Source organism: Nansenia antarctica (assembly GCF_963989245.1).
Source record: "Nansenia antarctica genome assembly, chromosome: 2".
In the NCBI taxonomy this organism is placed as follows: Eukaryota; Metazoa; Chordata; class Actinopteri; order Argentiniformes; family Microstomatidae; genus Nansenia; species Nansenia antarctica.
Window position 1 is genome coordinate 79,704,441 of NC_137675.1, and position 11,199 is coordinate 79,715,639.

Below are 11,199 nucleotides of genomic sequence, written 5' to 3' on the forward strand. Positions count from 1 at the left end.
ACATCGCCATATGTGACACGGTCTGGTGAAAAAGGTCCACATGGCAATATGACAAACAACAGTTTTAAGATCACTAAATACTTTGAATTTGTGAATAGGATTCACAAATCCTAGATAGATACATGGCTTATAAACAAACGTACGTTTTAGGACGTGTTCCAAAGCAAGGACTGTGTGATCATCTATTTACCTGTAGTTATGTGTTTTTAGCATGTGTATGTTATATCAGCATGTTGTGATGTGCTAAACATGCAGTTAGACGTTCGTAGCGATGTTCTTTCTTAGCTGCTAGCTAGCTACCAACGTGATGGTAGCAAACGAGTCTGTTTGTTGATTAAGAGCGATTTTTTCTCCGGTACTTGGTTTGAGGTGTTCATTCAAATAAGGATATCTTAACTAATTTTCAAATGACATTGCCCTACTTGGGGACTTTTTCACCAGACCCTGTCACATATGTTATTGTGTTCTTCCTCTCTCCAGGCGTAGCAGGTGAGGCTGCGTCTCAAGCTGGAGGAGCTGGAGAGGGAGGTGTGCAGGGAGAGGAGGCTGGAGCGGAGGATCCCCTGGGCTCTGGTCGGACAGGTAAGGAGACGCCACTCACCACTGATACTGATCACTAGTTGGATCACGCTACATTTCTATCGGTGTATAGTTTACCTGTCCTTCTGTTCTTTCTCTGTTTCTACAGTATTGCCTCCTCTCTCACTTCCTCTCTTTCATTCTCTCTTTCATTCTTGCTCTCTCTTTTTCTGATTCTCTCTCTCACACACACACACACGCTCTCTCTCGTCGCTCCCTTCCTCCCTCTCTCTCTCTCTTTCTTATTTTGACTCTCTTCCCCTCTTCTATCCCACACAGAGACCTCAGGACCCAGACGCTTCTTCCACCAGTCAACTGGTCTCTGAGTTCCTCCAGACATCCAGGATTCCTTCTGTCATGACCTACCTGCCAGGGACTGCCTTTCCTGCTGAGGCTGTCAGCTCAGCCCCCTCTACCAGACATGCGTCTGTGGTAAGTCATTCTGTCGTTAACGTGATCCCGACTCTCACTCTCTTTGGAGGCCAGAGAGACTTTTCCAGGTGGCTGTGTTGGCTCTGCTGAGAATAGGAGCCCAAAACTGCTTAGTTTCACTCCATAAGCCTATGGCTGACATAAGCGTTTCTGGAAGGCATAACATGTCTAGGAGATTCTGTACAGTATTTAACACATTATCTGCCACAGATACCAAAAGCCAGTGTTGTGGATATTATTGGGATCAAATATTCATTCATCAATTGTAATTTAACTGACATTTAGATATGAGTTGAATGTCTTGTGTTGGGAGTTTTCATTTGTGTTCAATGATTGGGAAATGTATTGATCCATACAGGTATCTGTCACTGCAGTTGTAATGAATGTTGTTTTTGTTTACCTCTCCACTGTGCCTCTATGTTGTTTTTGTTTACCTCTCCTCTGTACTTCTATGTTGTTTATACACATCTTGTTCTGTGTTCTATGCTGTTTACAAACCTCTTCTTCTGTCCTCTATGCTGTTTACAAACCTCTTCTTCTGTCCTCTATGCTGTTTACAAACCTCTTCTTCTGTCCTCTATGCTGTTTACAAACCTCTTCTTCTGTCCTCTATGCTGTTTACAAACCTCTTCGTATATCACAGTTTACCGTTAAGGATCTGCTGACTCTCGTTGGCAGCATAAAGTGCTCTTTAGTGGACGAGGTCAGAGGTCACCTCACCCCTGCTCTGGCTGAGTACGCTTGGCGGAGAGGGACCAAGTCCTCGGAGAGCATCCTCCCCGCCAGCGATCCATCGGACCCAGCCACCGCCGCCATCTCTCTCAGCCCGGGCCAGCCCTCTACAGAGGCCTCCCCACGCCTCAGCCCCGATCAGGACAGCCAGACAGAGAGAGCCACACCAGACGTGTCCTCGGAGGTGTCTCTCCCCTCCGTCTTTGAGAGGGCAGAGGGGCTGGTCTACAGTGTCATCTGCAAGTCAGACACCATAGTGCAGGGGTCAGTGTTGGATGTGAAGGTTAAGGAGTCTTCAACTCCTCGCAGCACCTCGCCTACTCCTATTAAGGCCTCCTCATCTCCCATGAGAGGCAGCTCCGTTCACACCAAAGACAGCCTTACGGACATCCTCCCTTATAGGGTAAACTCCGCTACCTCCACCAGAGACAGCCCAACTCCTACAAGGGTGGATTTCACCCTGGATGAAGTCATCTCTGTTTTTACCACGGAGAGGGTACTGTCTTCATCACCCATGTTGGATGCGGCGCTCCTGGTTCAACATCACTCCCCTGGCCACTCCTCCTCTTCCTCATCCAACGAGACGTTGCCTTGCATCTCTGTTGGGACTACATCTGAGCCCTCCTCCCTCTCTCTCACATCACCTCAGGGCTCCACTCTGCTTGCAGCCATCCATGCTGTAAAGTCCTGTGTAGATGGCAGCCAAAAGGCCATTTATGTTCCTCTGGCGCCACCTACTGGGCGTGCTGCATCAACCTCTGACCTGAGTGAGGCAGTGAAGGAGATCTTGAGGAAGAGCCAGGAGGAGGCTGTGTTACAGGGCCTGGGTGGGGATGTCTCTGCTTTGTCAGACCAGCAGCTCACTGACTCCATCGTTGAGGTGCTTTACCCCAATCTCCAGGACAAGATGGAGTCAAAGAGAGAGCTGACATTGTGTTCCAGCTCTCAGGTCAGCTGCAGGCTCACCCCCTGTGAGGGTGAGAGTGGACTGGAGCTCCAGGAGTTCTGTGATCCACTGTCGGAATGTGTCCTGTCTCTCCTGGAGGATACATATGGCTCAGACGGGGCCCAAAGCCTGAAAACAGAGAAATACATTTTACAACAACAATTGACGGACCCTTCTTATCAGACACTTCTCATTGGACCCCACACCAACAACGCAGATGTGATTGTCCTTGAAGTTGCAGTGGAGGAGCATTCTGCTGAGGGTAGTCTCCCACACAGAAGGCCTCATAAGCAGGAGGAGCCTTCTTGCCCCTCCACCGCCAGTGATGAGCAGCTCAGGGTCTCCAGTCCCACATACCAACTTCTAGACGGGGTGGTTGGTAAACTAGCCATGAAGCTGCTTCTCCAGGGCCTGGGCCTCCCTGAGCATCACACCAGCGAGACCAAGCTCTCTGAGGACCTGGAACACCAGTATGAGCTGGTGCAGAGGCTGTGTCCTCTATTGGTCATGGCAACTCTGGCCCTGGATACACCAACAGCAAAAACAAGCAATTCCATTACTGGCCACGTGTGTGACAGAGCCTGTGAGGCCGTCGTCAACATGGACCCGTCAGATGCTGCCGAAATGTGTCAGGCGATCAAAAAGGCGATGAGTACGATGGGGGGTGACCAGGCGACTAGTCTGCACAACACGCCCGATGTTGTGATTGACCTCATCACCAAACTTCTACAGGGGGTCAAGCCAGAGTCTGAGTCAGACGGCTCTCCCTCAGACACGACAACGCCAGCGACACCACCACTGTCCGACGTTGCCATGGATATGGTGGTGTCCGTCCTACAGAACGTGTCTGGTGACGACAATGTAGCGTCCGCTTTGGACACCACTAAGGAGCTTCAAGTACACTACTCGCGGCCATCCAGCGCGAGGATAGTGAGCTCCCTCCGAAGGGAACTGGAGGGGTGCATGGGCTCCCCCGATGCCCTCAGGAATGCTCTGAGTCGTGGCAGCAGGGAGGTCTGCCATGTCATCAGAACTACGGTGGCCAGGGAGGTCAACAAGCTTATAGCTGAGTCCCCCCCAGTATCCAGCCTGGGTTCCGCCACCAGCTCCATTGGCTCATTTAGAGCAGCTGAGCAGATCCCAACACTACCAACTAAGAGGGACTTTGACATTGGTCAGCTGGATGACCTTGTCCCTCACCTATTGGTGCGGATGAGTCCGAATGTTGGGAATCCCTTCGAACCCCAAGTTTTTACCCACACAGACCTCAATGTCCTCTCCCTGAAGGTCATTCACATGACCCACGATCTTCTAAGTAGGGATCCTGAGGTCGTGATTGTGGACAGGGATGACCCCACCCCAAAGGCTGCGCTGGACCTGATGGCCACCAACATCCACTCAACCATACTGTCGGCTGCTGGTTCACTGGAGGATATTCATTCTGCCTTGGTGAATAAAAGCCTGTGGCTCATTAATGCTCTAACAGTTGAGCTTATTAAAGCACTGAAGGCCTACCAGTGGGAATGCCCTATTAGAGACACCAACATTGCAGAGAGCCACATCAACCAGACGGAGGAAGCTGATTCAACCAGGCTCAAAACAGGGTCTCAGGGGAAGAATCAGGTCACTGGCATAAAGGTAAGTCAAGCCTATACTATGTACCTTCATAAAATTAACATAAGTTACATCAATATTTCATCCTGTTTTTAAATTGACATATTTTCATTTACATACTCCATACATCACCTTCCCCCCAACAGAGAATATTGATAGTGAATGATCACAATTGAAGTCTCCTTGACTTCCATTGACAGTCCAGTGTGAGAATCGTGGATAGAGATAGTTCAGACCAGCCAGAGGTGGAGATGGTTGTGGACCCTCTCTCTAAGAGTGAGTATATCTGGTGGTAATGTCTTCACTGGAAAACATCATGTTTTGACTGGATGGTTTGTCTTTGCAGACAGTCATTCCTCTGGCATGTAATGAATCCACTCTCCACTTAATATATGAGAAGTCACATCTTTTCATCTGCTTGTCAGGCAAAGATGAGAAGAAAAAGAAGAAGGGAATGCGTGCCTTCTTCAGAGGAGCAGTGAAGGCCAGGAGTTTTGTGATCTGCTGCTGTGAGCTCTCCGCAGAGGACGAGGATTAGTTCACGAGTTCATCATCTCCTCCACACCCCAGCCCCCACACACACCCCTGTTATTCCCTTTTCCCCTTTTTTTTTTTACCGAAAGCTCGCAATGAAAAAAAAGGTGTTTGAGTGTGCGGATGCTGTTATTTTGCACTCTATTCATACTCTTCAGTTCCAGCACCTTAGCAAAGTCTGATCACGGATGTGCGGTGGTATTTCCACTATTTTTATTCATTTCGAAGACAAAAAAATCACCCCCCTTTCTAATTCCTTATACCCAAATGCCGTTGACATTTTTTTTGGGCCTCCTTTTAAACCCTACAGTTCTTACTCCTTGAACTGGGAAAGTGATTTAATATCTATTATTAATGGGCTGGTTTCCTGGACCTAGACTGAAATTTATTTCATAGATGTACATTTTTTGTAGAATTTCAACATATGGATGTTGAAAACACTCTCAATAGAGTCTCCACATTTTTTTGGGCCTATGAGGAATAAACCCCACCAACCATTAAATTGTTTGCATTAGAGATTTGCACTGTCCTTTTGGTCATTTTATTTTTAGTGTACGTTTTTTAGTTAAAGTAACACTGCAACTGTAGCGATGAGTAAAAAGGGGTCTGCTAATTGGACCTCATAACAGAAAACGTCAATACAGAAGGACGACGACCTTGTGTGAGAAATTATGGTCATTTATTTTTCTCTCAAAGAAGTGTTTACATTTATGCCAATTATGAATCAACAGTCTAGTATCTTTCAACGACCCTGCATGGATCTAATAGCTAATTATGAGGTTAACATGTTGGGGTGGTTTGCATTGCGTGTACAGTCGTCAAGTCCACTGGAATATTGTAGCCTACACTTCGGCGAGATCGAGAGGGGTGTGTGTGTGCGTGCGTTTTCAAAACATTGGGACCCTCGCGCTCGGAGGACGTGCGCGCGCCGTACCACCCTACTCCACCTCTGTCCGCCGCGCGCTGTAAACCGACACTTGTTCGCCACGTTTGGACAGCCGAGCGCCGGCATGGAGAACAAACCCACCCCGGTGGTCCAGCCGACGGTGTCAGCAGCGCGAGGCGACATGGCAGCAGACTTCTGTGTGTCCGTGCAACAGCTGAACGACCTGCTGGCGAACGGGAGCGGTTACTACAGCTTACCGTCGAAACACTTCAACGAGGTGTTCCCCCGAATCTTCGTCGGAAACGCGTGAGTCCTGCTATCTTTCTGTATCTCAAGCAGTTGTGTTATTAATTATTAGACACATTTGAGGTTGTTTTCATTGAACTACTACTAGACTACGCACGCAGTCACCCATAGGCTTTGCAATATGATAGTGGTGCTGTCGAATGAATGTTACGCGACCAAGATTGCTGTAGAAATATGAAGTAGTCCTCCAGTGGGACCACGTATGACCTATGTGTGGTTTATCATTTCTTTCTTTTTTTTGCCAGCTGTTTATTGACAAAGCTATGCTGAAGCGATTGATTAATTCCTATGCTGTTAATTGATTGATTAATTACTTAATTAATTCATGTGGTATATTATTACATAATATGGAACAAGAGAGAGTGGGAGACAGACAGAACAGTTTAAACTAGACTGGAAAAGGGGCTTTTATTCCCTTGATAAACAAATCCAATTAGAATAACTTTGAGGGCATGCACACTCCATCGCTCAGTGTCAAGCACAACATCTCCCCCATCCTTTACATATTTGAATATAATATGGGTGGACACACACACACACACACACACACACACACACACAGACACACCCCCACCCCCACACACCCCCACACCCACACCCCATACACACAGACACACCCACACAGACACACCCACACCCACACCCATCCACCCACACGCACACAAGTTAATTATCACTTTCTTGAGAGTAAGTTCACTCTCTCATCTAGCCAACAAAACCAAAACAACATTGTCAGAGAAGAGCTTGAGGGGCCGGGGTAATAAACCACAGGAGTTACGTAACAGAAGCCTTGATGCCGGCCCTTTGTGACTCATCACGGCTGTGTAATCTGCATGTAGGCTGTGCACCAGACAGACAGGACTGCATCTCTCTCAGCACTGAAGCTATTCTCATTCTCCCTGAAGGTGGCATTAATAATAGACAGAGCACAGTCCTTCAGCTGTTATCTTAGGAGGGAGAAAGGGTGAAGTGGAGGAGAGAGTGAAGGCGTGCAGAGAGAAAAACAGACACACGCATGCATACACACACACACACACACACACACACACACACAGACACACACACACACACACACACACATACACACACCGCCTTTGTGTGGCTGTGTGATGTGATTCTAAGCCTTCACAGTTGGAGACCTCTCTCTTAAGTGGACGTTACATCAGCCTACCTCAGTACAATGTGTCTACTACATCCTATAAATAGTTACATTTCTGCCCACAGAAAAATAGGAAACCCATTTTACGTATCACTGAAGATGGATTTTAGAATTATTTCCCCCTTAAAGCCCTGTGTTCTGTCAGCCTGCACCGTCATAATCCAGGTGTTGTACATGTTGCCCTGTTTGTTTGTTTGTTTGTTTGTTTATTTGGATCCACCATTAGATACAGCAAATATGCAGTAGCTTCCTGGGGTCCTCATACCATACTTTCATTATTTTTTTCATCTTAAACACTTAAATACAGACAATACACTTCTGTTTAGAGTGTGTTGGATAGGGTGTCATTTGCAACGCACCCATTTGCAGCCAGTCGCTATGGGGAGGCTGGTGGAGGTAGAAATGAAACACTGATAGCGTACCTCATTCAGTGCCATGCATTACAATGAGCCTGTCCTCCGGTTTCTCCCTCCAGCAGCCTCCCTTGCAGTTACTGTATGTTCCCATGCTCCTGCGGAGTAGAGTATGTTGGATCAGGTGATATTTGGAATACACCCATTTATATTACATTAAATAAAAAATACTTGATTTATCCCTGTATTCTACTGGGAAGTGAAACATACACTCACTTGAGAATTTTATTAGGAACACTATACTAATACTGGGTAGGGCCACCCTTTGCTCTCAAAACAGCCTATATTATTCGTGGCATTGATTCCATAAGATGTTGGAAACATTCCTTTAAGACTCTGGTCCATGATTGCTGATCACGCAATTCCTTGAATTTTCAGGTGCACTTTCAAGCTGTGAATTTCCCGTTCTACCACATCCCAAAGGTGTTCTATTGGATTTAGTTCCGGTGACTGGGAAAGCCACTGAAGAACACTGAACTCATTGTCATGTTCATGAAACCAGTTTGAGACGACTTGTGCTTTGTGACATCGTGCATTATCATGCTGGAAGTAGCCAATTAGGAGATGGGTACATTTTAGCCATGAAAGGATGCACACGGTCACTCGTATAGCAACAATACTCAAATAGTCTGTGGCACTCAAGTGATGATTGGTATTGGATTGGTATTAACAGGCCCAAAGTGTTCCCAAAAAACATTCCCCCACACCATTACACCACCTGAACGGTGTTCCTAATAAAGTGTTTGTTGAGTGCAAGTAAGTAGCCGTGAGAACTCAACTGACGGTTCTCGAGCCTAATGGTCCTTAGGGGGGCAGGAGCATATCTCCTGCTTCCGTAGCGTGAGGCGGCTTGATGTACAAGTAGGCTACAACTCCCTGGACATGACGCTGGTATGTCGCAGGGTCTTTGTTGAGTACGTACAGTCGCTCTATACTTGCTGTCGTACCTGTGCCGTGCAGCTTCGTGGCGATGAACGTGATGCGTCTGAGGCGCCTGCGTGTCACACACGTCCTGAACGCGGCGGAGGGCAACTCCTTCATGCACGTCAACACCAACGCAGAGTTCTACGCCGGCACGGGCATCACGTACCACGGCATGCCGGCCAGCGACACCGACCACTTTGACCTCAGCGTGTACTTCGAGGAAGGGGCGGACTTCATCGAGAAGGCCCTGGCTCACAAGGACGGGAAGGGTAAGGAAGCGTGCTCCGTACTCACATGCACACACTCACATGCATACATATACACACTCGCATGCATACGCATACACACACACACACACACATACAATAACACACACACACACACACACACTTACAACTAGCACACTGACTCTGTTCCTTTGTATGGATTGGACCTGGAAATCTCAGTGAACAGTGAAATGCAGAGAGCCAGAGCAGTAATTGATGAATAAGATACATTTTGGATAGAAAAGTGATCTTAAACATCACCAAATAAGACCAAAACCCAAAAAGTTTAATGCAGCTGACCCTGGTCTCTCTGGTGTCCCCCCCCCCCCCCTCTCCCAGGTAGAGTGTACGTCCACTGCAGAGAAGGCTACAGTCGCGCCCCCTCGCTGGTCATCGCCTACCTGATGCTGCGCCACAGGATGGACGTGCGCACCGCCCTCGCCACGGTGAGGGAGAAGAGAGAGATCGGCCCCAACGACGGCTTCCTGCGCCAGCTGTGTCGCCTCAACGAGAGCCTGGCGGCTGAGGGGAGGTTCTGGAACCAGTGATGGGCTTCTAGAACATGATGCAGCACTTCTGGAACCAGTGAGGGTTCTGGAACAATGATACAGTTCTGGAACCGGAATCTTCCATGGAGAATTCCATCCAGCTCAGTATGGGTGGTTCTGGGGGTTTTCACTCCAGTGAGGAAAACTTACAGAAATTACTATGTACAACTACTGCCTAGTGATATTTCTAAGTATGCAGACAAGTGCAAGTGTGTATAGGTACCCAAGACACCTGTGAGGTCCCTGCTGTGCACTTGTTAAAGCACACAGAGAAACACTCACTCACTGCCATTCATGTTCTGCTAGCTGGCTCAAGCATGAATTGTACTTTGGTGTATTCTCAGATAAGTGTGAATGAGTGTAAATGAGTGAAGCGAAGGAACCTCTTCTTTCAGCAGAGATGAGTTTCACCTTCCCTCCCTCCATCCCTCCCTCCTCCATCCCTCCCACCCACCTTCCTTCCCTCCCTCCATCCCGCCCTCCCACCCACCTTCCCTCCCTCCATCCCTCCTATCTCTCCCATCCTCCCTCTATCTGACCTTGACCCAGTTCGAACAGTCACACTGCCAATCTATTCAGCCCTCTATGTGTGGATTAGGTTAGTAGGACTAGGTTATTTCTAGGAAACCATTAAATGGTTATTAGGGTTGGAGTTTTTCTACTTCACGAAAAGGTTCCTCCTCCCATTCCATTTGAGTGTTTTAGGGTTTTGAGGTTAAATGACCAGCTGTTTACATTTACGAAGTAGGTCGTTTGGCTGTGATAGTTCTTTATTTCTTTATTAAGCACTTGTATTAGGTAACGTGACAGCAGCTGGTGAAACCAGGAACAAGTCGGAAACTGATTTAATGTTCAGACTTTTATTCTGAAAAATGTAAACGAACGTCAACGTGTCAATGTTGAAAATCAATGGCACACTCGCTAGTCAAGCTAAAACATTGCAATGCAATGGATTCGGTGAGTAATCCCCACTATTCTACACTAATTAGGTAGTAGTGGGGAGTACTCACCGAATCCATTGCATTGCAATATTTTGGCTCGACTAGCGAGTGTGTCATTGATTTTCAACAACGCTGAAATGTATTTACATTTTTCAGAATAAAAGTCTGAACATTTTGATTGGTTGGTGACTTGTTCCCAGTTTCACCAGCTGCTGTCACAAATGCACTCGTGCAACGGAATGTCCAACTCTGTGAAGTGAAATTCCACAGCTTCTGACTGCCACATACACAGACCTTGTGACATCACGCCAAATAGCACTGCCAAAATGTCAAATACTGTATGTGTCTTCCCTTACCATACGAATGCAACGTGTCTCTTATGATTGTGGAATAGTATCTTAATTTCATCTTAAAAAAAAAACGTGCATATTAACTGTGCTATTATATATGGTCCCCTTGTGTATGTATTGATACACAAGGGGCAGAAATGTGACAGAAATCACAGAGAATGTTAAGTGTTTTAATCTTGTTGACCACACATTGTTGTCCTCTATTGTTGAGTCATATTCAGAGTGTTGTGTACATACAGTACTGTATCGGTTCTCTTCTCTCAGCCAATCAAACAGCTCGCCTGCAGCACACTGCTCATCAAGGAAGTGCACTTGATCTCCAACAACACGTGTGATTGTGACCTCTCTTTTCATACATTTAATAATAAACAGTTAACACCTGTATGAAGCTCCTGTGCTTTTTTGTGTGTGTTAACATTAGAAAAGGAACTTAACCAGGCCCAATGGGTAGACACGGTGGGGGAAATCCATGTTATGGAAAGACTGACTCACAGACTACGACTTTTAGGACCACAGATGGACAACAAATGGATGAAGTGGACTCTATGGCAATTGACACAGACTTGAGA

At 47.0% G+C, this 11,199-nt stretch overlaps 1 protein-coding gene across 1 annotated transcript; it reads left to right on the forward strand.

Annotated features, from left to right (window-relative positions):
* Positions 1-5,847: 5,847 nt before the first annotated feature.
* LOC308150697 (dual specificity protein phosphatase 3-like) lies at positions 5,848-9,339 on the forward strand (the record flags this gene model as incomplete). The annotated part of the gene is made up of 3 exons (XM_080523501.1): positions 5,848-6,029; positions 8,562-8,794; positions 9,131-9,339. 3 exons carry the CDS (start codon positions 5,848-5,850, stop codon positions 9,337-9,339), a joined length of 624 nt encoding a protein of 207 aa, XP_080379627.1.
* Positions 9,340-11,199: the final 1,860 nt, after the last annotated feature.